Source organism: Apodemus sylvaticus, chromosome 20 (genome assembly GCF_947179515.1).
Source record: "Apodemus sylvaticus chromosome 20, mApoSyl1.1, whole genome shotgun sequence".
Classification (NCBI taxonomy): Eukaryota; Metazoa; Chordata; class Mammalia; order Rodentia; family Muridae; genus Apodemus; species Apodemus sylvaticus.
This window is the reverse complement of record NC_067491.1, coordinates 30,726,545-30,753,030: the sequence shown is the minus strand read 5'-3', so window position 1 is coordinate 30,753,030 and position 26,486 is coordinate 30,726,545. Positions and strand designations below refer to the sequence as shown.

The following is a 26,486-nucleotide window of genomic DNA, read 5'->3' as shown; positions in this document are numbered from 1 at the left end:
GGAATATTTACAGTAAGTCTTATTCGGGAACAAATCTATCTTTTCTGCATTCCATAAACCATCATTGCTCAGCAAACTCCTATAGTATCAGTGAATTGAAAGCATAAAAGTGCATTGGACCAATTGTATTTAACATATATATATATATATATATATATATATATATATATATATATATATATATATATATATATAAACATTTCATCCTAAAGCAAAAGAATATACCTTTTTCTCAGCACCTCATGGTACCTTTTCCAGAATGGATTATATAATTGGTCACAAGACGGACCTCAACAAATATAAGAAGATCAAAATAATCCCATGCCTCCTATTAGATCACTATGGAATAAGAGTGGTCTTTACTAGCAACAAAAACAACAGAAAGCCCACATGCACATGGAGGCTGAACAATACTCTACTCAATGATAACTTGGCCAAAGAAGAAATAAAGAAAGAAATCAAAGACTTTGTAGAATTTAATGAAAACGAAGGCACAACATACCCAAATTTATCGGACACAATGAAAGCAGTGCTAAGAGGAAAACTCATAGCCCTGAGTGCCTCCAAAAAGAAACTGGAAAGAGCATACACTAGCAACTTAATAGCACATGTGAAAGCCCTGGAACAAAAAGAAGCTAATTCACCCAGGAGGAGTAGAAGACAGGAAATCATCAAACTCAGGGCTGAAATCAATCAAGTAGAAACAAAGAGAACCATACAAAGAATCAACAAAACCAGGAGCTGGTTCTTTGAAAAAATCAGCAAGATAGAAAACTCTTAGCCAGACTAACCAAAGGGCACAGAGACAGTATCCAAATTAACAAAATTAGAAATGAAAAGGGAGATATAACAACAGAAACTGAGGGAATTCAAAAAATTATCAGATCCTACTACAAAAGCCTATACTCAACCTAACTGGAAAATCTGGAGGAAATGGACAATTTCCTAGACAGATACCAAATACCAAAATTAAAGCAGGATCAAATAGATCAACTAATCAGTCCCATAACCCCTAAAGAAATAGAAGGGGGTCATAGAAAGTCTCCCAACCAAAAAAAGCACAGGACCAGATGGTTTTAATGCAAAATTCTATCAGACCTTCAAAGAAGACCTAACACCAATACTACTCAAATTATTCCACAAAATAGAAGCAGAAGGAATACTACCCAACTCGCTCTACAAAGCCACAATTACGCTGATACCAAAACCACACAAAGATCTAACAAAGAAGGAGAACCCCCACATCTTTGACTGACAAAGGAGTTGAAACCATCCAGTGGAAAAAAAAGATAGCCTTTTCAACAAATGGTGCTGGCTCAACTGGAGGTCAGCTTGCAGAAGAATACGAATTGATCCATCCTTATCTCCTTGTACTAAGCTCAACTCCAGCTCCAAGTGGATCAAGGACCTCCACATAAAACAAGACACACTGAAACTAATAGAAAAGAAACTAGGGAAGACTCTTGAGGACATGAGAACAGGGGGAATGTTCCTGAATAGTTTATGCTCTAAGATCAAGAATCTGCAAATAGGACCTCATAAAATTACAAAGTTTTTGTAAGGCAAAGGACACTTTCAAGCGGACAAAATGGCAACCAACAAATTGCTAAAGGATCTTCACCCACCCTACATCCGACAGAGGGCTATTATCCAATATATACAAAGAACTCAAGAAGGTAGAATCCAGAAAACCAAATAACCCTATTAAAAATTGTGTACAGAACTAAAAGAATTTTTACCTGAAGAACTTCGAATGCCCGAGAAGCACCTTAAAAAATGTTCAACATCATTAGTCATTAGGGAAATGCAAATCAAAACAACCCTGAGATTTCACCTTACACCTGTCAGAATGGCTAAGATTAAAAATTCAGTAGACAGCAGGTATTGGCAAGGATGTGGAGAAAGAGGAACACTCCTCCACTGCTGGTGGGAATGCAAGTTGGTACAACTAGTCTGGAAATCAGTCTGACTGTTCTTCAGAAAACTGGGCATAACACTTCTGGAGGACCCTGCAATACCACTTCTGGGCATATACCCAGAGGATTCCCTGGCATGTAATAAGGGCACATGCTCCACTATGTTCATAGCAGCCTTATTTGTAATAGTCAGAAGCTGGAAAGAACCCAGATGTCCCTCAATGGAGGAATGGATACAGAAAATGTGGTATATTAACACAATTAAATACTACTCCACTATTAAAAACAATGAAATCATGAAATTCTTAGGCAAATGTTTGGTTCTGGAAAATATCATCCTAAGTGAGGTAACCCAATCACAAAAGAACACACATGGAATACAGTCCCTGATAAGTGGATATTAGCTCAGAAACTCTAAATACCCAAGACACAATTCATATATCAAATGACTCCCAAGAAGAAGGAAAGAGAGGTCCCTGAAAATGCTTGTTGCAGCATTTTAGGGGAATACCAGGACAGAGAAGTAGGAGGGGGTTGATAGAATGGGCAGAAGGAAGAGGGCTTAAGGAACTTATGGGGAGGGGAGAGCCGAGAAAGGGAAAATCATTTTGATAGTAAACAATATTGAAAATAAATTTATTTTTAAAAAGTGAGCTAGAGAAGCGATCTACAGTAGTTGAAATAATTTCCCATATCTGATAGTTTGTCATCTTTCGATTCCTGCTCCTACATATCTTTGTTTATGTCACTATGATATATCTGATCCATATGATAAACATATAACCCATCATTTCTTATATATGTAACAGTGATCAATTTTCATAAAAACAAGGCCAAGAAAGTGAGATTCTACTTCTGCCATTCCCAATGATTGAGTTTCTAAATATTTTAGGTACAAATATTAATTTCCAATGTGTTTCTGATATATGATTTAATGACATGGTGGTGAACTAGTTCCAACTTCTCAGAATAAATAGACCTTTATCACATATATTCAAATTCATGCTTGAGCAACCTGGACAGCTGGAATCCATTCTCAGAAATATGAATATGATTGAGAATGTCTGCTCACGCTCCTTCTTCATCTCCAAGCTAAAGCTATTAAATACAGTGTAAAGTCAATTATATTGCTTGAATTAATAGGCAAAGTAATTATTTCAAAGATTTCCTGGAATCTTGTGGCACCTATCTTAAATAAGTGGGGGGGGGGGGTTTCCTGTTTGTTTTTGACACACAGACAATGCTTGTCTGCTCTGACTGTTTTCAGTGGTGAAGAGCAAAAGTGTGATGGCTTCAGTTCATAGGATGAGCATTGTCTTTCCTGCAAATCAAAATGAACAGTGTACTGGTTACATTTTACAAATGCCGCTTAGGTAGTCTGCGACCCAGGTTTTCCCCCTTGTGAGCTGGCAAAGACATCCCTATAAAGCAGAGAGCATTAGGAAATGCAGCGTGGAAGTAGCATCTTTTCAGTGAAAAGTTAACTTCTGAAGTCAGGTTCTTAAGTTAAGGGATGCACTTTAAAGTCCGTTAGAGATAGCCATCACCTTGGAGACGGTCCCATTACAATGACTGTTTGCTCAACCACCACGCCACAGCTGCTGACATTTTGACTGCCATGAAAATGAATAGCGTTCCACTATTGTGGCAATCACTCTGGTCATAAAAGTTAAATGAACATTCCTGGTATGCCCCGTGGGACCTGGCAGATGTAGGAAGCAAGGATTGAGTGCACAGGATAAAATGTGTCACTGACAGATTGAAACTACTCCCTTAATACAATATCATGTCTTCCTTGTAACCCGTCTGTGTTTCGTTTTATTCAAAAGCTATATCCCAAATACAAACACTACAGTGACACTGAGAATCGTTTATATCATCTGTCAGGATCTGCCTTACCATTTCAGCAGATTACCAATACCTGCAGATTTCACTGCTGTTATTTTTTGAAATCTATGATTTCATAAATCTTTCTTTTTTTGTAGTGATGCTTTAGCCAAAATTTGACTTCAAAAAACTGCACTCTTTGCATGGAAAGCACAATGTTGCTTATGAATGTTCATTTCACCATGCTCTTCCATGAAGAGCCTTCTGTGCATTGTATTAATAGTATATTGTTCAGTATGGATTTCCCCCTGAAGTTGGTTGGGTCACAGAAGGGTTAACATCATGGCTGTCAGTATTATTAACATAATCTTCAAAGTAATTGAAATGTAGACCTTTATGTATTAGGATTACTGTCCATTACCTTCAGCTCTGCTCTCAGTAGTCTGCCAAAAATGCTTTTAAAATAAAACAACACAGGATTTTGATGCCACTTATTAATTTCAAAAATTTATGTACACTCTAATTTTGGATATATAAAGTCTTGCAACAACCCATTGGTATATCTTGTCTCATAGCCTTCTACCCAGATATAAAAGCTTTCACCCCACTTTCACACAGCTCTTACTGTCTTCCACTTAGACACATCTTTCTTTACCTTCCAAGGGATGCATTTGTCATCAAGAGCAGGGCTAAAAATTGAGGAGAGTGAGTCTTTCCCGTGTGGTCCCTGTTAGCACTTACTTTAATGCATAGATGGAAGTTTTATCTACTTCCTAAGTTTTAGTGATAGCATTGAGATTTTATACACACACAAACACACACACACACACACACATAAAATATTTCCTATGTGCTTGAGGTAAATAGCACAATATAATAAAAACAAACTAAATCCACATCTATTTAAAAATAAAAGCTTTTTGTCCATTACTTATCTAGTGTGTAGCTGGGAACATGACCTATAGGTACACAATACATGAATTTCAAATTAAACTGACAGTGGTTTGGAATTGACCATTGGTTGGCCAGTTTCTTCGGCCAGACCATACAGAATTTCAGCAGGCATTCACTGAGTGGTTCATTCTTATGCGAGTGTCTACCTCAAGCAGTTTAAAGACAATTGAAATAAACTCAATGAGTTTTTCACCCTTCAGTGAAGAAGACAGACGTGTGTAACAAGCAGCTATGATTCATTGTGGTAAATGTTGCAGTTAATGTATGCAGGCAGTGCCATGGGAACATTGGAAGTCAGTAGTGAATAGAGATTGCGGTCCACTCTGGCTTCGTATTGTTTGCTTTAATGAGCAGTTTGTCTGAGAGAAAGGAAGGAAGCCATTGTTAGAAGAGTCCTCTATGCAGGGAATAGATGCTTTAAGGAGCACATGACAGAAGAGATGTCTAGGAATCCCAGACAGGATGGGAAATATTTGTTTTGAATGCCAGATTTTAAAAGACTGCTTAGAACCAAGCCCAAAGGTTCTGGATACTTTCTTATAGGCACAGCTGGAAGTCTCTGAAACACCATTCCCCCACCTCTTTTATTAAAAGTGTGAATATTTAGGTGGGAGACATGCAGGAGTAGAGAGGAAACCGAACATGGGAGAAGCACAGGAGGCTGTGGTTTAGAAATTGGACAGGATGCCAGTAGACATATAAACACTTCAGAGGAGAAAAGAGCAAGACTATTTATCATCCTAAACCTCAATTATTTTTGTCATGTTATTTTTTTAATGGATCTGAAAGAGAAGCCATCGAGCAAGGTATCTGGACAAAGGTTATAAGTAAAGTTTATTCTGTGTGCTGGCCGACTGGTTCTGCGTGTTCTGCTGCAGTAACCTTGAATGTTACATGATCATATGATCATATGGCTCGTATTGTCCAAACTTCCCCACACATGAAAGCTGAACCTGTTTCAGGGAGTCTCCACTTTGTTTATGACAGATATTTCTTAACTTTTTTAAAATTACATACTGTGTAGCTCGGGTTAATTTCAAATATATTTACCTCAGTCTGCCAAATAGTGGGTATATAGGCATTGGTCATCACTCCTGGACACACATTTCTGTTGAGAAACACTGCTAGTGGGGTGCGATGGTTTTAATCTCAGTATTTAGAGAGCAGAAGCAAGAGAAATGTGATTTCAGCACCAGCCCTGGCTACATAAGGAGTTCTAGGATAACCTGGAACTCAAACAACACTGACTCAAAAAAAACAAGAAAATAAAAAATGGGAGAGTATCTTGGTTCCTATGTAAGGTGTGTATACCTTTTTGCAAAGGTGTATAGTGCTCTCCCTATATTCTCACATCTACTTTACTCTCCCACAAGACCCAGTTTAACCCTTCCTACTATGGGAAGGTGGGATTTCCTGGAAGGGAAAAAGGAACTCTAGAAGAGAAGGAGGAATGTCAGGAGACATGGGAAGAGACCTTCTGATAACAGGGTTTCATGGAGCATGGCAAGTCCAAGTCTTGTGACAGACCGCGGGTAACCCTTTTAACCCTGTGTTTGCATTCTATCTTCCACTCCACTCCACCCACTCCATGGCTTCTTACTAATTTCTCAATCTCTTTTCTCAATTTCCAAATAAAACATACATATCTGATGATTCAAGGCATCCTCAGTCATGCAGTGTTTATTAAACTGGGTTCCGGTTACCTCACCCAGAATGATGCTTTCCAAGGTCATCCACTTACCTGTAATTTTTATAATTCCCTTTAAGGGATGGACAATAAAATTCCACTGTGCGAAGGTGGGACTTCCTGGAAGGGAAAAAGGAACTCTGGGAAGGAGAAGGAGGAAAGGCCTTTTGTCAGGAGACATGGGAAGAGGTGTTCTGATAACAGGGTTTCATGGAACATGGCAAGTCCAAGTCTTGTGACAGACCCTTGGGGACTGAAGGGTGGTGTTGGCTCACCAAGAGAAGCATGCAGCTGCTTTCCTTCACAGCTCCGCAGCATCTCAGGGAACCCAGAACCATGATGATGGCCCCAACCACAATCAAGATATTCAAAGCAGCGAAGGGGTTCTTGCCCGAGTCTCTGAACATGACGATCTACAGAAAAGAAAAGAATTGGTGGATGGATTCCTTCCCCTGATGTTTACTCATTTTCCAAATACTCCTTGAGTCCCTACTGGGTGTCAGGCCCTGTTCTGAGACCCTGAGAAGCTTTTGTATTCTAAACCAGTTAAAAAAAATTAATAACCTCTGCCTGGGCACAGCTCACATTGTATTAAAATGGCACCTTCCTGAGTCCTGTTCCCAGCCTTGAATTGTCCTATAATGAAACGGGACATGTTGGATGGAGGAACAATAATGCCTCTTTAAAAATGTTTCTAACAATTTAAAAGGAACTATGCTTTTAGTCCTTTTGGGAGGAGAGGTATTTGTTTCACACATTGTATATTTTATACCTAGAATAGTGTTATAAAAAGCCTTTGTTTGCTGGGAGGTAGTGGGGCACACCTTTAATCCCAGCTCTTGGGAGGCAGAGGCAGGCGGATTTCTGAGTTTGAGGCCAGCCTGGTTTATTGAGTGAGTTCCAGGACAGCCAGGTCTATACAGAGGAACCCTGTCTCAAAAAAAAAAAGCCATTGTTTTATGATAACCTAATTATTATCTAAGTATTTTGACTTGAGACCAACCATCTCAAGTTCTTCAAGTCCACGTTGGTAACAGCATGAATGAAGTTAGGAGCCATGTGTGAAGCTGAAGAAGCTGTATTACACTTGATCTTAGCCAAAAGGCCGAGAAGCGATGAAGAAGCTGTATTAAAAAGAACAAATTTGTCTTTGAAAGAACAAATGCCCTGAGAGCCATTCACATGGAGCTGAAGAACAGGCAAAGCTGTGGTGATCAAAACCAAAGTGGTTTGCCTTTGAGCAGAATAGAACAGAAGGCAGGAAGTGGCTGAAAGGCACACTGGGAAAGGGCTCGGGTTAACAAGCATGCTCTTGCATCTTGGTAAGGCTGCAATAAACCCACTTCCTGCAAGTCCACACCAAATCTCATCGTTTTCAGAAGGACCTAACCCAGAAACTTTAATTTTACCAGACTATCAAATTATGGGATGTTGAAGAGAATATCTTAGGACTATTTACAGTTAGTGAGTTACCCATCTGGTGTAATTCAGGTCTTCTGCATCCATCCCAAGTATACTCTTTTTTTTTGTCTTTTTAAGAGTTATTATTATATGTAAGTACACTGGAACTGTCTTTAGACACACCAGAAGAGAGCATCAGATCTCATTGCAGATAGTTGTGAGCCACCATGTGGTTGCTGGGATTTGAACTCAGGACCTTCAGAAGAGCAGTCAGTGCTCTTACCTGCTGAGCCATCTCGCCAGCCCCCAGTATACTCTTATACATAAACCTCAGAGCTCCCCAAACCCACAGGCCACTTACTTTCCTTCACACATTGGCATGTGCATCCCTTCAATGATTGAGAGTCGTCAATCACAGTTAAAGATGGAGATCTGTGCCCGTGTCACCCATGTGTGCTGTATGCAGTCCTTGTGCTACCTGCAGCATCCGGGTGCTGGGCTAAGGAAACTCAGGACTCCGTCTTCTCTAACCTACAGAGTGCTCAGGGGTCACGTTTAACAATCAGTGCAATAGCAAATGGCACCACCAGTAATCCTTCTGTTTTGAAGGCTTTTCATCCATTCATAACCCATAGGAGATATTTACTCAATGGTCCTTAAGAAGGGCTGTGCTTAAATTATGAAGGCCTAAGTGGAAACAGCCATACTCTGCTTGGGATCTGAATATATAACAAGTTCATAACCCCAAAAAACGTAAGCTATCTGAGCCTTTGGAGCTATTTTTAGTTTATAAAGGGGAAATAGGCCAGTTCTATGATTTCAAAAGCCTCCTTTACCTTTAAAAGTATTCATGTACACATAATGCTTTAGGGTTGCAAATTTAAAACTTGCTTATGTTCTATTTTGTTTTTCATTGGGGGCGGGGGTGGATTTGTGTTAGGTTCATGGTTAAGACCAGAGCCAGTTCTCTCAGGAGGGAGAACAAGGGCAGACAGACCGCGATGCTCTTGTGATGGCCCCTCATCCGTGAGTACATGGGCAGTATACACTGGGCTTGGTGAGTTATCACAACAACAGCAAAAGGCAAGACAAGTTATGAGAGGGGTGAGAAGATGACCAGGAGTGAGGGATGAATATAATCAAAAATACCTTGTATGAATGTATGAAATTCACACAAAGGATTGATTTTATATATGTATGTATGTATATGTGTATGTATATATGTATATGTATATTTGCTAAAGCCAGAGAAATCATTGTTGTTAACAAGCAGATACAAGGTCAGAGACAAAATAGATGTGCCGGAAAAACCTCTACGGGAAGGCAATTCTGTCTGATCACCAGACCATGCTATGACATCTAAACAAGTGAAAAACTCTAGCAAGTTTATTAGAACTCAGGACACAGTGGTCACAGATGGACTGTCTTTATAGGGAACTGAAGTAGTGCAGCTAACACCTGCATGAGCAGTAGTAAGGACTGTGGTGAGGCTGACCCAACTGGGTCACCCACAGGCAGGGACCAGTCAGAAAGAAAGCTGCATGTTCACCTACTGAGCCATCACCGTTGCACCCAACAAACGCCTATTCATGTTGAAGAATGAGCTAGAAATCTGATCCCAATGTTTGTTACAGCTGAAACCCAGCAACTTTACCAAAAGGTTGCCCTATAGAAACAGAGTCTGTGTGTTTCTTAAGAAAGGGGGACAAATCCTAAAGGAGGCCCGTTGAGTGAAAAATGATGATGCTAGCTAGGATCTTCTTTTGATTCAAAGAGATGTCCTAAGACATCTCTTGTTTTTGGCCTTGGGTGCTATTGAGTTCATCCATTAAAAAAACCATCCTCCCAGGACACGTTAGCAGGAAGAGATGTCACCTCCCTGCCGTTCTTGTCTGTGTTTCTGATATTGTTAGCCCTTGGAAAACGACTTGTTCCATTTTCCCAGTAATAATATATAGCTCTGAGCTTAAAAAAAAAATTCCTCTGTGGGAAGCATACTACATTTTTATTGTCTGTTGTGTGACAGAGAGCTGTGCTGTTTTCATTTCACAACTTATTGTGAGTAGAACAGAAATGAGCATGGATAACAAAGTATCTCCATAGTAGCACATACAGTTCTTTGGGTATATTACCAAAGATGGTATATTGCCAAAATTATGGGTTACCTTCCAAAATTAGACACTGTTGCTGAATATATTACATATTTTTGTCATAAAACATGGAGAGATCAAGCTAGTACTCACATGAACACATCATCCACACTGGCTATCATTCATGGATCTTCAATGTGCTTGCATGCTATCAATATTATCCAGCCACGAATACTGAGAACTAATTGTTTCTCAGAGATATTAGTTGTTATTGTAGTTGCCTGAAAAAAAATATGCCTACTTGTGCAACAGTGGCATGAACAACATGGGAATGATGAACTGCTTTCTGACTGGATTTTAAGCTCACTATACAAGATGAAACATATACCTTGGGTCATTGTTGAGTCAGGTAATAGGCCCTGCAATAGAAAATGCTACTATTTTACTAACTGTTCACATTATTAAATCAACTCCTAATGACTTATTATACCCAAAAGGTTGCACATATTTCCCTTCTTCACCAAAAAAGAAAGAAACAAACAAACAGAAAAAAGCAAAAAACAAGCTGCTATTTGGAATATCATGATGACTCCCACAGATTTCCACATTGAGTCAAGATGCAAAGAATAAGAGATTGTAAACTGATCAGTGCTTAGTGAATGAGCTGTGCTACACCTACTCATTCCAAGGCTCAAAAGTCATTACACCATATGTGATAAATAGACACTAAAATACAGAGGTAGACAACTATGATAAGATATTGTTTTTCAGACATATTAGTGCAGTTTCACATGTGGGCTCATACACACAACAGTTGTGATAACATGTGAATAAGACATGTACAGGTTCAAAGAAGACAAGAATCCCAGCACAAATAATGGAAGTTAGCACAAAGTTCTGCCTCTAGCTGAGGAAGTACTGACAATTGATAGCTCCTGGGAGAGGAGGAGGAAAAGCCAGTTTTTTCTTTTCTGTTTTTCTTTTTATAAGTGTAGAGATACACAGGAAAACAGAAAACAACAAGTGATTATATTTAAAGTGTTCTAATTCCCACTAGGAAAATCTAGAAGGCATGCAGGGCTGTATAAGTGAGGGGGCTAAACCTCAAAGACTAATCAATCAAAAATGTGTATGGATGGGCAAAAGCTGCAAGCTACAGGAGCACACATGGCTAAATGGCATTCAGTGTTGGATGATGAGTGGCTGGGCTAGACAGCGAACAGCAGCTTTGCATTTGTTGTGGGTGCACAGACACAGATGGATGTAACATGCTCTTGGATGAGAATTGTCCATTTCAAGATAGTGCTTCTGTTTTGTTCAAGAATAAAGCACTAAGGCAGCCAGGGCATTCAGTTGTTGTGTTAAGAAGGTTCCATTGATTAGGTGTGGGTTCATGGTATTTGTTATGGCCCTTGAAATTTTTGCATATTTAAAAGAAATATATATATATATATGTGTTTACAAAAGGCATAAGACATGACTCATCTTTATTTGACTCTGCCACTCATTTCTGGTCAGTTAGCTATTTTTTTGTCAAATAATAGTATTATATAGAATTTTTTTAAGGGATTAAAGATTAAAACCAAGAAAGAAGAAAAATGTAGGTGAAAGAGTCTCCCTTGTCTTTCTGTTTTTTTGTGTTTGTTTTTGTTTGTTTGGTAGTAGTTGCTGGCACCAAATTCTAGACCTAGCATAGCATAGGCATAGCATAGCAAACACTCTACTGTTGACCTACACCACCAACTTCTCAGAGAAAAAATTTAAGAGTGACTTTTAAAGCCCATTTACACAAAATTAACAATTGAATATTTTGTGTTTGAATGTATCAAACAGGGATCAAGCATCAGCAGGGATCAAGGCTGATGTATCTAGGTTTGTCTTTGGAGGGTAGACCTTTAAGCAAGGTGAGTGTCTTGGAAACATTCCTCTGATGCACAGTATATGAATTAGGAGGAGACCATTCCCTTGACAGGCTTTCTCTTTCAAATGGTATCTGGTTCCCACAACAGTAACTATACTACTCTATAAATAGTTTTGCCAACATGAGCAGATTCTTTGGAAAGGAATCAATAAAACAGATTGGAAATAAAGGCATTTAATAGGTAGAAATATTGGTTACTATATTCTATTTTCACCATTAGAGGAGTAGTTACAGAGTCTAATGGAATATATACCACCTAGTGTTTTTTTTCTTCCTCTAGAACCTCCAAGGACTCTCCAAACTTCTTTATTTTAGCCCTGTTCTCAAGAGAATCCAGAATTCCCAAGTCTGTATTCATTCACAGCACCACTATTTTTCCTTTAGAAGTTTCTTTCCAACATTATGAGATGTGATAGAAGAAGTCAACTCCTGTTCCCAAAGAACTTTAAGTGTTTGAGGGCCTCAAGGAGCTTGGACTATAATCAGACCTCCACAGTTTTTCTGCCATTGCTCTAACCTACCCTAGTAGACAGATATCCATCATTTTAATTTCCTCCTCCAACATTAGAGAATCAAGCCAAAGACCACAGTAAAATAACAAGGCACGGCTCTCTAGAGACTTGGGAAAGACGTCATATGCTGCCTCCACATGGCTACGAGTCATCCCAATTGATGTAACACATCTGTCGTCTTCAAGGAAACAATCAGTGTCTGGCTCTCTGTTCTAGCCTGCAAAGAAGGAGGTGGCCTCATTTTGTTGTATTAAACCAGGAGCCCTGTGTTATAGGGCTGTAAGCTGCTGCCTGCCATGGTTAACACGCTGAAAATTTCATCGGCTGGCTTCAATAAAGACCATGTGTGTGCAAGGGAAGACCTTGCCACTTGTATTTATGTGGTTCATCCCAACCCATGGGCTGCAGCTGGTGGAGAGCAAAGCCACCAGTATGTAATAGTATGGACTTCCACCCTAAATTCTTGCATTCACTTCCATAGCTTAGGAGACTGGCAGGCTGTTTAGACACCTCTCACATACTGTCTCTACAACCTTGCTTTCTGTCTCCTAGCATTTAATCATTTACAGCTCTGTTAATCAAATTTCATTTGGACATTTACTGTCTTAAGTAATTAAATGACCAAAAGGAAAATTCTATTTTATAAGGGAATAGATAACATGATCTGAAAGACTTTGTTTTACAGGCTCTACCCATTCTAAGCAATTTCTTTGAAAAAGCTGTAAGATGATAACATCTTTGATCTAGAAGCGACCTTGACAACAGCACTCCTAGCATTTTAATCGGAATAGAAAGAACTTGAGGATCTAGTTAAAATTCACATTCTCACTCTATGGGTGGGACCTGAAATTCTTATCTTCTGCCCTGCATTGAGGTGCTGCCAGGAGTATTTTCTGAACTCAGCTGTATGGCTGGCTAGAAGGCCAGAAGTTCTCAGAACAGCGGGCATATATTACTTAATTCTCAGAAGCCACTGCTCTGGTAGGTGTATTTGACAAGCTTGGGGAAATAAACTATGTCCACTAATATATGTATTTTTAACAAAGACAAATTTATTTATGTCCAAGTCCCTGTTGACACTTTCAAAGCAGTTACTTAAGTGCTTTGAAGCTTCCATTACTTCAGTGATGTTTTACTTCAGTGATATTTTAGCAGAACTGTTTGTACATTTCATTGTTTGCAATTATCTCAGAGAAGCAGAATATTATACATATTTTTAAATTTCTAAAGTAATTTCCCTAATAAAAAATTGTTTTGCATTCATTACAAAATATTATTATAATAAGTATGTAACCACTTAAAATATGGATGTTTTTAAATATGTATATACCTAGTTATACACAAATTTTTTTATTCTTTATAGAAAACAGTTAACAAATAGAAATGAATTTCCTTGAGGTCCGCCATCCCCCATTAAGTTCATAGTATTGAATTATGCTTATTTTTACTTAGAGTGACATGCTCTAGTGTCACAAAATTAAATCTGTGACATGAGTACAATTGTAACTAGCATCTAGAAATCATCCACCAAACAAATGCAACTTCCTTTGTGTGTTTTCTTACAATAATACTAAATACTGAGCCAGGCAATGGTGGTGCAGGCCTTTAATCCCAGAACTTGGGAGGCAGAGGCAGGCAGATTTCTGAGTTTGAGGCCAGCCTGGTCTACAGAGTGAGTTCCAGGATAGCCAGGGCTGCACAGAGAATCCCTGTCTTGAAAAACCAAAAAGAAAGAAAAAAAGAAAGAAAGGAAGGAAGGAAGGAAGGAAGGAAGGAAGGAAGGAAGGAAGGAAGGAAAGAGAGAAAGAGAGAGAGAGAGAGAGAGAGAGAGAGAGAGAGAGAGAGAGAGAGAGAGAGAAAGAAAGAAAGAAAGAAAGAGAAAGAGAGAGAGAGAGAGAGAAAGAAAGAAAGAAAGAAAGAAAGAAAGAAAGAAAGAAAGAAAGAAAGAAAGAAAGAAAGAAAGAAAAGAAAAGAAAAAAAGGAAGAGAAAAAAATACTGATGTTTTATTTAGCAACTGGTGGAAGGAAGATTATTCTTAAGGACAGAAGAAACTTGGGCTCTTGTTTAGAAAAACAACAATACAGTAATCTGTGTAACTTGTTTGGTATACTTCCCCACCCAGTTTTTATTTCTGTTTCTTAGAGGAACAGCTTGAAAAAAAGACTAGGAAGTTAGTGTAGGCACAAGCAGTCCAGAAGGCCTGGTGCATGTTGTTTAGCACACTCGAAAGGAAATGTTGTTTTGCAATTTTGAAGTGGTAAGGCAAGGTAATGAAAGAAAGGGAAAAGGGAAATATATGTTTTCATTCTCATATAATCTTTTTAGTAACTAGATGAGGTAAATATTTTTGTCATCAAACTTGGACAAGAACTGAGATCCCAAGACAACATCCAACTTGCCCAGATATGCATTTTTTTTTCCTGTGGTAGAGCTGGCATGTGAACCTAGGCCATTTGAATGCATAATCCTTGAGTGTATAGATAATCTTTGTCAATTCAATTCAGTGCATACACACTATAGGTAGAGACATGTCTGTGACAAAGTAATTGAGGAAATAAAGACTGTCCCACAGAGCCATTTGGTTTCAGCCAAGTTTCTGGGCTTCTCCTACATCTGGTTAACAAGGAATGACTGCCAACAGTCATCTGCCTTCTTCCCACTTCTAGCATCTCTAGTAGTTGAAGCTCTGGATACACGCATACCAAAGTTTAGGAGCTGTGTTAGTGACAGTCATGCTAAGCACTGTGAGGACACATAATTCAGAAATATGTTCAGGCATCAGAGGAACTCAGGGTAATAATGGTGGTGTGATAGCAGTGTAGAAGATGATGTAGGTGGTGTTAATTTGGTTTTCAGTGTAGCGCTTCATGCTGCCATGCAATTTAGAGCTGGATATATTTGACTTGGTGTTTAAAGTTAGAAACTAACCATCTGTATTTTTTTTCCATAAGTATTAAGTCATTCTAGGCAAAAGATTGGTGAAAGTCAGGCAAAGCTTATATTTGTGATATATTTGTGGGGGAAGAATTTAAGAAATTTTGAAAATAATAGCTTGCAGTTTAGAATTCAAGAGAATTTTGATGTCTATACAGAGGCATTTTCTAGCAATTGAACTCAAAATTATGAAAATTACCAAGAGGCATTTAACAGACTAGAAAAAAATGGCCATGACATTTTCAGTGTCTACTTTGTGACAGTATTCTGCCACATGCTTTTCTAGAAATATTCAGAAATTGGGTACAGGGGTCTTAGTCCACCAAGGTCAGGATGGTTAAGTAAGAATTCAAATCCAGATCTCTTAAGCTTGAAATATAATCAGAAGTTTCCCCTCTGTTAGTTCTGGGCAGATCTACTCTTCCCAGTATTGATTTGGCTCAGAAATAATTGTTTTTATAATAAACAGTAGGGTCTATTGAATTCAGCTAAAAATGGATGCATTATAGAAATACTAAATCACAGAATGATTGGACTTTGGCTTCTGCACAGAATGAAGGACGATTAATGGAGGACAGTATCTGCAAAAATAAATTCACAGTCGTAGCATATAGACAATGTTTATCTTATATATGAACTATGTATCTATATAGCTGCCAAAAAGTTTGCTTCCTATTAACAAGAGCCTCCTAAGGACAGGGCACAAACAGGGCAGCAGTTCCTCTATTTGTAGATAGCAAGCAAAATATTTTTCGCATCACAATATACTTTCATGAACAGATTTATGAGAATTTGGAGACAAAAATCCTCAAGTAAACTGTGGTTACCATAATCTTTTTTTAAAATCTTTCCAATTTTTGTACATGACAATTTTATATATTTTACTTGCCATGGTGACTGAAATGGTGTAAGCATTATGGTTTTTTTTCATTCTTCTTTAAGTATTTTTAACAAGTAATATGAATTTATTTGTTTCATTTTTCTATACCACATGTTTTATCTGTTTTAGTGTTATTTACCTTGATACATTTATATAGACATTCAGCATTAGAAAAATCTAACTATTTTTAAATTTTAAAAGTGAGGGTCTTGTCTTGACAGGAAATATTTTAGTTTAGGTTTCAGAAAGATGTTAAATTTAAATTTAATTTTTTTCAGAGCTTCCATTTTAAAATTATCAGTAAATTTCATAGCCTAATGTTTATACACAGAAAAGGCTTAGAATACAGCTCAGAAGACAAGATATGGACATAAATATTTTCACTTTGTACTCAAATTTCTCATTTTTGAGCTGCATTTTTAGTTGGTTTGCTTTGCTCAGATAAACAAGGTTTACACGCTATAACTGTGCTCCATTTTGTTGTATTGGGACTTGAACCCAGAGTTGCAAGCCAGGTAAGCCCTATCACTAAGCTATATTTGAGGATTTTTTTTTTTAAAAGATGAGTTCTGTATGAAAGTATATTTATTTAAATTTGTTTTGTTTGTTTTCAACCATGCTGCCTGCCCTATAACTCTCACAATATATGTGAGGATGTCCTTCAACTCTAGATAAGGTTATAGGAGTATACTACCATGACCTGATAAAGTTGAAAAGTATTTTTTTCTCCCCAAAACAGGTTACCTAGGACATCCAATCTTTTTACATATATATGCTTTTCCATTAAAGAAATAAAAAATTATACATTTCCTAACTGCCTATCCTAATCTTATTTAAAGGACGTAGCTACTGTTTGAAGATGTGCATACTTCCTGTCTCTACTTCTATAAATTGGTAAATTCTATCAGGTGCCTCTAAATACAGGAATAGTGCATGAGAGGTTAAGGAGTTTTGTGCTCAATGAAGGAGCTCTTGCAAAGGCCTCTTTATAACTCACTTCCACTCTCTTCTTACAGTACCCTGCTGCGCTCATGAACCTAGGCGCCATTCTACATCTCAATGGGCGACTCCAGAAGGCTGAGACCAACTACCTGAGGGCTCTGCAACTCAAGCCAGATGATGCCATCACTCAGTCTAATCTCCGCAAGTTGTGGAACATCATGGAAAAGCAAGGCTTGAAGACCTCCAAGACCTGACACTAGAACTAACCTCCTCCTCCTCCTGCGCTTGTCAAAGCTGGCTTTATTAACAGACAGAACTTCCCAGCAGGGCTGTGATAAAAGCTCACTGGCGACTTCAAGCTCAGGATAGAGGTCATCACGGTTACTGCCACTGCTGGGAGGACCCACTTTTCTATGGGTACAAGTCTTTACACCAAAAAGGGGAACACTGAGAACCTCTGGGAGGGTGTAATTGTTAACCATAGACTGTAAACCAGAGCACTTAACAGGATTTTGGAGCATCCTTAGGAAGTAGAAGGCTCTCAGTGCAGACGTTCACTTTTGAGGGAGAATTTGCAATCATATTGTTCCTTCAACACTGTGAGAGGAAGTCAGAGAGCCCATCCAGCCACAGTGAACCTTTAAGGGGGTGTTTAACACATAGTGTGAATCCCAGTGAGTCACCCATTGTCCTTATGCTGCTGCCTTCCCTCTTTGGGACAGCCTACTTATTGATTGCTGAAGCTAATCAAACCTTGGTTTTAACAGTGTGTCAGGATCTGTCAGAATCTCCAGTTGTTTCTTGACTCATGCACATAAACATTTCATGGTTTGACTGTCCTAGGCTTCCTGGTGTTGATTATCATTTGTTTGTTATGTCTCAAAACGAACGTGTGGAGAAAAGCTAACCACTCACACAGGTGATAGGAGAGGACCTAGGTGTGTGGCCTTGGGTGTGTGTCATAAAGGCATTTTCATTTTGATATTGTCAGTATTTTCTGCAATGCTGTTTGGTAGATCTCATCATATTAATTCTTTTGAAATTATCTTTTATGATGTCTGTTCCTGGCTACCATACATGTTGTTCACTAAGACGGAAAAAAAAATGGGGATGTCATAAGTATTCCAGTTCTTGTCACTAATTATGACTATATAAGACACAGTCCTCCATGCTTCCTTGCCAATGGTTGTGATAATACACCAAGGCAGGGTGAGTACATAAGGATTGTTGTCAGTGACTGTGTGTTTTGGACAGAGCTGGTATGAAATACCCATCAATTCCTAACATACAGCAATGCAGATAAACCCTGGAGGATTGTCTTACTTTGCTCTTCCTGGAGGATGTCAAAAATAAATTATTTTAAGATATAGAGTAAGCATCAGCCCGCATATATCATCATCTTCTGCCAAGTGCTTTTCTCAGTTGAAAGATAGTTTCCAATAGAAAGCTGAGTATTTTATTTCCTTATCTGCTATTAGGTATTTCCACTGAATAAGTTAAAAACTCATTTTATAAGTTAAAAACTATGAATGAAACAAAGAAAAAAAACGTTTTTTTAACATTTTTGCCTTGTACTCAAACTTTGCTACTAAAAATTAAATTCCCAGAAAACAAATCCATTAGCAACCTCTTTGTAGAGAAATTAACTATTCTGTACCCATCATATTTATTTATTTATTATCCAACCATAGCAAAATATCAAAACAAAACAAAAAAGATTTGTTAAAACAGTTATTTCTCTTCTTCCCTTTTATATTCCATATATATATATATGATCAGTGATTCCATTACAAGGAAGCTAGACATGAAGAAATATTATAGTTGCTCCCTATATTATATACCATGTCATGTATTGAATACAGTGGATAAAGAATTTGAGGTAGTGTTCCAATGACATTAGTTTCTGTGAGAGAACAGATGTAGTGAGAGTTTTGATGGGGTTTATGAGAAAGCCCTCTTTGAAGTGTATATTACTCTGTAAACATTTCATTCAAGGGCCAGAAGTTAAAGTATAACTAAATCACTGTGTTGTCAGAATAATATTTAACATTAACAACAACAAACCCATGGTCAAACCAAAAATAGTGGGTTGACGTATACATTTCATCTTCTAATGCATTGGCAATTTGGATGACAAAGAAATTTAATATAAGGCTGTAAAGATAAATTCATTGTCTAACCTTTTTTATTTATTTAAATAGTTGTGGCATTCTAGCCTTTACATTTTATGTCTGTCTTGTTTCTGTTCCTACTTTCCAGCACTTGCTTCTTGTAGGTTCACTGAATGCACAATAGCCACATTTCACATGACACAACTCCCAAGTGGTGTTAATCATTGGGCCTGTGTCATAAAATGCATGGATCTTAATACCTACATTTCCTTGACACTTTTCACTACAGGGCTGGACTTAGTAACTGACCAACTCGGGCGGGGGGTGGGAAGGGGTATTAGAACATGATCAAAATGTCTCCGCTCAGGGATTTATGGTGGATCATTGCAGACAGTGCTAAAAATGTAGAGCACAAGACAAGTTTACTAAATTAAAATTTTATTTTTTGAAAAACTGTTATTTGTATAAATTATCAAGATTTGTAGGCTTTCCTTTTGTAGAAATAATTGTTTTATGTGCCAGAGAATTTCGATTTTGTTTTGAACAATAAAGCATTGATAACAAATATGTTGTGTGGGCCTTCTTTAGAACTTTTCTAGAGCAACAGAGCTTAAACTCTGGCAACATTTTGTATTGTATTGTATGAGAGTTCACTAGGTTAAGCTGAAACTCGTAGCCTTTCTTTCCCCTCAACCTCTGTCTTAGGGCTTTATTGCTGCAAAGAGACACTAGGACTATGGCAACTCTTAAAAAGGAGAATATTTAATTCAGTCTGGTATATAGTTTCAGACATTATTAGCATAATATCTGGGATCATGGCAATTTCCAGGCAGACATGGTACTAGAGAAGGAGCTGAGAGTTCTACATCTTGATCTGAAGGCAGCAGGAGACTATGTGTCACACTGGGTATAGCTTGAGCATAGAAGACCTTAAAGTCTGCTTGCACAATGATACAAATCCTCCAACATGACCTCGGCCACTCCAACAAGGACATGCCTATTAGTAGGGCCACTTTCTATCAGCCAAGGATTCAGACACATGAGGCTATAGAGGCCATACCTATTCAACTACAATGTCCAAAGTGGCTTGCACCACCATGCGTAATTTTTAAAGGTTTATTTGTGTTATATTTTAATTGTATGTATATGAGGGGGACAATACGTGTATGTGAGTGCAGGTACCCCCAGAGTCTACAGGTATTAGATTGCCTATTTAAAGACATTAGACTTATACTACTGCTAAGACCCAAACTCAGGCCCTTTGAAAAATAGTCTTATTACTTTTCTGTTGCTTTGATAAAACAGTCTGACCGAGGCAACTTAATAAATAGAATGTTTATTTTGACTTCTGGTTCCACGGGGATAAAAGTCACTGTGGTGAAGTGAATGGCATCAGGCAGGAGGTATAATGGCAAGAAGAGGAAGCTTGAGTGTTCACCTCTTAAACCACAAGCAAGACACATGGAGAGGGGAAAACACTAGAAATGACAAAAGACTTTGAAACACCAAAGCCTTCCTCAAGTGATGTCCTTCTTCATCAAGACTGTATCTCCTAGACCACCTCAGACAGCACCATCATCGGGGTATTCGGTGTTCAAATGCATGAGCCAATGGGGACACTCTCATTTAAACCATCACTGGTACTCCAATTGTTGCCTTTTACGAGAGCACAACCCTATTCTCCTAAGAAATGTAGGTGTAACACACCCAGGTATCAATGATGAGGGGCTTTAAGGTCCTACTCCAAGTGCCAACTATACATTCTGATGCATTCTTAATTACTGAATAATATCTCAAGCCCCTATCACATTTATCATAAACCTTGGAATTTTAACATGATAAGAGAAATGTTGAAAAGAGTGGAATTCAAGCATAAATACATATAATTATAATTTATACATATAATTTAAGCAAAGATACATATAGCATATAATCAATTTCTAATAATAATAATAATAATAGAAATAGAAATAGTAATAATCACCTGTATTACCTAGCTTTCTATGGTCAAAAAAGATGATAACACTTTGTTTTGTTTACTTTCTTTACTGAGGTATGGAGAAAAGCAATCTAAGAACCATTCAAAACACCATGTAATCGCCAGCTCACTATCTCTCGGTTGTTCATTGGGTAAAAATGGCCCGATTTAAAACACTGGTACTCCAATTGTCTTTGACAAGAGCGCAACCCTATTCTCCTAAAAAATGTAGGTGTAAGACACCCAGGTATCAGTGATGAGGGGCTTTAAGGTCCTAGTCCAAGGGCCAACCATACAGAGAATTCTGTGCCTGTTGAATTTGTCATTCCATCTACAGGAGAATTGTTATATATTACAGATTTCCTGCAACAAAGGGAAAAAATGGTTCAGAAGACTTTATTGTCTGCTAAGAATTTAACAGATGTATGAAGCATTGTAGTTTTACATACCAGGAAATTAAAAGGAAGGTGTCAAGCAACTTGCACAGTGACACTAACCTCAAGCAACAAGACTGTCTCCAAGTAGCTCTGTGCTCAAGTATCTTATGAAAACCTGGTACTTAGGATTTCTAATTGGTATTTTCCTAATTATTTCAAATCAACTTTCATGAGATTTCTACCCTATCTTTCTAACTGCAGATGACCATGAAGATTAAAAAATGTAATGATAGGAAAACATCTTAGGACCAGGTGAGAATTTAATGATCAATAGCTGGTCACACTTATGTTAAGCCTGATACACAGAAGGCTCACACATTAAGAGGTTTGACTAAGATCTTAAAACTAGTTAGTAGCTGCATCCAAATGGCTATAAAAACACTCAGTTACTAAGAGGCCTTGCCAAATGACATAACTTCACAGTTGATTGCAAATTAAGATACCAGTTTAGCTGCACTGCAAAACTACTGAAGGTGCAAACCATGGTTTTCCCTCCTGGTATTGTTTCTCCAGCCTAGCACATTGTTGCTTAGGAGAAGACCATAAAATATACCATAAATTAAAATTCCATCTAATTACTTGTAAGCTACTTGATATTTTTAAAAGCTCACCTTGTAAAGAGTTCCAATGCAGGCAATAAATGATTCTCCATTTGCATTTCACCAGCGTGATGACAGCTTTCACATAGTATATGTTTCCAGTGAAAAGAAAGGAAATACATTAAGTCTCGATTATTCTCCCTAACACAAGAGAAGAAACAGTTTCTGTGGGTAGCTAATGTGTTAGAATAGTGGCGGCTCATTTATATGTACGTTTAGAATATGGTTTTTCACTTAAATACTATAGTAGTATAGTAGTACAGGCATGTAGAATTTGCATCCTACCATTTAAAAAATGAAAGAAGGAAACTTTTTAGCAACAGAGATTATGCATGCACAGAATATGATACTTTAAGGAGAGAGTGATGAATCGAAATGCAACTATGCCAATGTATGTTTATTTTTGCAAGGCAAAAGAAAGCGTGTGTCCTGGGACTTTATCTTGCTGTGTCATTTTGGGTGGTCTTCCTGCAGAATGCAGACAATCTTTGAGCCAGATTTCCGTCCGTCTGTCCTTTAATCCCATACTGTCCTTGGGTTCTTGTTCCTAGAGACTTAAGCTGCATCCCATCCCTACCCCCACCTCACTCCGACCCCCAAACTGTGAGTGAGATTTAAGCTTCATGTAAACTTCCTGAATTTCTTATGAAGATATCTTCTTGGTTTCTGAGATCTTCCAATACCTACAGAGGATTTCTGGGATAACATGTTATTTAATTTTCTTCTAGGAAAGGTAGGTAGAATTTTTATGGGGCAGGAACCTCTTAACTGGGAAAGACACATACACACACACACACACACACACACACACACACGCACGAGCATACCTTGTAAAACTCACATATCTTATTAACTTGTAAAGTTCATATGAATGTTGTCTTAGGGTTTCTATTTCTATAAAGAGACACCATGACCAAGGCAACCCTTACAAAGGAAAACATTTAATTGTGGTTTGAGATAAGAGAGAGTGTAATAAATTTGCTAGCAGCTATTCCCATCTAAGAAGGTTAGAGAATATTTAAAATGCAGTTAGTTTTGCAAATATCCCTGAGATTGCTGAGACTGAGGAATGTGGACATGAATTGACCACCATGCTTACATTTCCAACACAGAGCAGAGAGACCACACAGGAATGCTTTGGTTACCTTGTCCTGGGTCATATCTGCATTGCTATTGATGGAGAAAGAATGCAGAGAAAGACATGGGTAAACTACACAATGCCTCTGAGGCTGGAGCATTAAACCTGTTTGTCTAGATTAGAACTGGCTCTCTGTTCTGATTAGAAATAAATTTGTCTCCTACCTCCTTTGGATTTGGCAGGCATATCACTTAGGACCAAGCTGTCGGCTCCAGTTACATGCAGAGAATAGAGGTCTGTGTTTCACCTAATAGTTCAAGACTTTTCTAATAATTACCGTGGTGTCCCTTTTCCATCCTAATTAATTCCTCTGAGATTATGTGACTACTTTTCATTTAAACTGGGCAACTTTTCATAGTCTTGCTTCACAATTAATGACAGACTTAAGTAACAATTAAGGTTTTAGCCCTTTAACAACTGTGGTGGTTTGAATGTGTTTGACCCCCACAGACTTTGTATGAATGTGTTTGAATGCTTGTTCATAGGGAGTGGCAATATTAGGAGGTATGCCCTTGTTGGAGGAAGTACTTCACTACAGGGCCAGGGTTTGAGATATTCTATGCTCAAGCTATACCTAGTGTGGCACAGTCTCCTTTCGCTTCCTTCAGAACTCTCAACTCCTTCACAGCCACATCTACCTGCACATTGTCATGCTCTCTGCCATGATGATAAGGAACTAAACCTCTGAAAATGTAAGCCAGCATCAGTTAAATGTTTTCCATTATAAGAACTTCATGATGACACTTCAAAGCAGTAGAAATCCTAAGACAAGATCCATATAAATAAACCATTGAAGATCTTATGTTTCATTTACTTTATCTGTTTGCTTTATTTTAGATACATTGTGATAATTAGCCTGTATGGAAACATTTTGCTTTCCTTTGAAATAGATTATATTCTATATTTCCTATATAAATAATAATAATAATTTAGGAAATTTCAATAAAATTAAGTTTCAAAGTCCTGTGGGCTAGGGAGAGGCTGATAAAGCAAGCACTAAACCCAGTTTTTCATCCCTATCATCCAATATGTCTTTATCTAGGACAATAAGACAGATGATGGACTGTGGAGGTTGTTCTCTGACTTTCATTTGTATGCACATACATTTGCATATGCACATAGATGAACATATGTGCACACAAAACATATACATACTTATGCTATCCAATATTTTGATGCTACATGCACTATTCTGATAATTGTTCATTCTATGCTTGGTTAGGTTATATTATATATCACTATGTTGGTCTCCCAATTACCATGATAATATTTGTGAAATGTAATTTTACTAGCAAAGTACTTCTCTTTTTATATCTTAGATCCAGGAGGTAGTTTTATCTATTTATCTATTTATTTTTTGCTACTTGGTTCTGACTCCTTTTTAGTTATTTTTTGAGCTTGTACTTGTTACAAATTTTGCTCTTCAAGTTACAGTGAATGAGAGTCAATCTGACATTTTTCTTCAAATAGCAACCAACTATGATCCTCTGAGAATATAGCCATGTCTTCAGAGTAGGAGGCCTAGGCAGTGTTTGAAGAAAGACATTATTATTTAGAGCTGTTAGTTGATTTGACTACCTGACACATTTACCATAGGTCACCAGGGCAGCATGTAAAGTATTAAAGTATTAGTTACAATTCTGTGTAACCTAAGCCTACCAGAGTTGGTAGAAGATCTTGAACTAGAGCAGTGGTTCTCAACCTTCCTAATGCCATGACCTTCAATTCAGTTCCTACCCATAAAATTCTTTTTGTTGCTACTTTGTCCTCACTAACTTTGCTCCTATGCTGAATCATAATGTAAATATCTGTGTTTTCCAGTGGCATTAGGGGACTGATCAACCCCACAAGAAGAGGTCAGAACCCACAGATTGAGAACTGATAAACTAAAGGGAGACTCCAAGTTTTAACTAAAGTCAGTTCTTGTGTCTGGCCAGAAGCATTAAATGTTTATATATAAATTATATGTAACCAAATACTGCTGTCCTGAGCAAAATGTTACACAGCAGGTTTGAGGTAGATGAACCATTTACTAGGGTCCATTCCTATCCCGCAGTGGTAGCTGTTTCTTCAGATCAGTTGGTGACCCAAGGCTCAGTGGCCACTATAGATAGCATGTGAAATTCTAGTAGCACAACCAAAGTGTGCGTGATTGGTGATAAAGAAGCCATCTTTTTGCCATGTTGTAGGTTATTCTTTGTGAAGTCAATGATTTAGGGAGCATGCAGGCTAGTTAAAGCAGCACATCATTTTTATATTGCAAAGTGAAGATGGAAGATACAAATGTTACAAGCCTTTATGGTCACTAGCCACTTGTGCTCACAACACATATTAGGTATCTAGGAAGTCTACAGGTAAACCCAGTTCCAGACAGAAGTGTCTGCTCCTTTGATCCACCATCAGAGGAAACTGTGATGAAAGGGGAAACATAAGTTTAAATGCATGGATAAGCAGAGGCCATATAGTAAGAACAAATCTTCTATGCTTAGATGAGTTAAATGCAGACAAGACAAAAGGAACTGAGGCTCTTTGGAGAAAGCTCAGAACACCTGGGTGCATCTGTGTAATGCCTTTTGTGCCCCGACACAACATTCTGCTGCTGTGAATCACTGGTCTGTTCTGCATTGTCTTTCTCCTTCCTACCACCCTCCTAATCCTCATCCCACTTCCCCCTCTCTTTGTTCTTCTGGAGAGAGAGAGAGAGAGAGAGAGAGAGAGAGAGAGAGAGAGAGAGAGAGAGAGAGAGAGAGAGAGAGAGAGAGAGAGAGAAGAAATAGGACGAATGTAGATTTGTGAGTCTTCTTCAGTATAAAAATAATTTCCAACTATCTTGGTTTTAAATTTATTTTGTCTTGGGAATATCAACCAAATGTTCAAACAATACAGATTCTGTAACACAGGAAGGAACACACAAAAACACTGATGAAATTGAAACCACAGGGACCTTGCAATAATACCTTCCTTCCCTTCTGAGCTTAGGTGGTGGGTAGGAATTTATTCTTCCCACCACAGCTTGATTCAATGTGCTCCCTGGGATTTTTTGGGACACTAGGGCCTTTGTGGGTATAAATCCATGTGACAGAATGGTTACTTTCCTCCTTTCATTAGCGGGGGAGAATTTTGTTTTACATTTTTGCATGCGGAGTATCCTGCAGCCT

At 38.1% G+C, this 26,486-nt stretch overlaps 1 protein-coding gene across 3 annotated transcripts in view; it reads left to right on the top strand.

The window, feature by feature from the left end:
• The window catches only part of Tmtc2 (transmembrane O-mannosyltransferase targeting cadherins 2), a 427,423-nt gene extending 407,699 nt beyond the window's left edge, over window positions 1-19,724 (top strand). For all 3 annotated transcript variants that reach the window (XM_052165621.1, XM_052165622.1, XM_052165623.1), the window contains exon 12: window positions 17,140-19,724. In XM_052165621.1, coding sequence (XP_052021581.1) covers window positions 17,140-17,319 — 180 coding nt within the window. In that variant the 3' untranslated portion in view covers window positions 17,320-19,724. The remainder of the gene's footprint in view (window positions 1-17,139) is intronic.
• The last annotated feature ends 6,762 nt before the right edge of the window (window positions 19,725-26,486 follow it).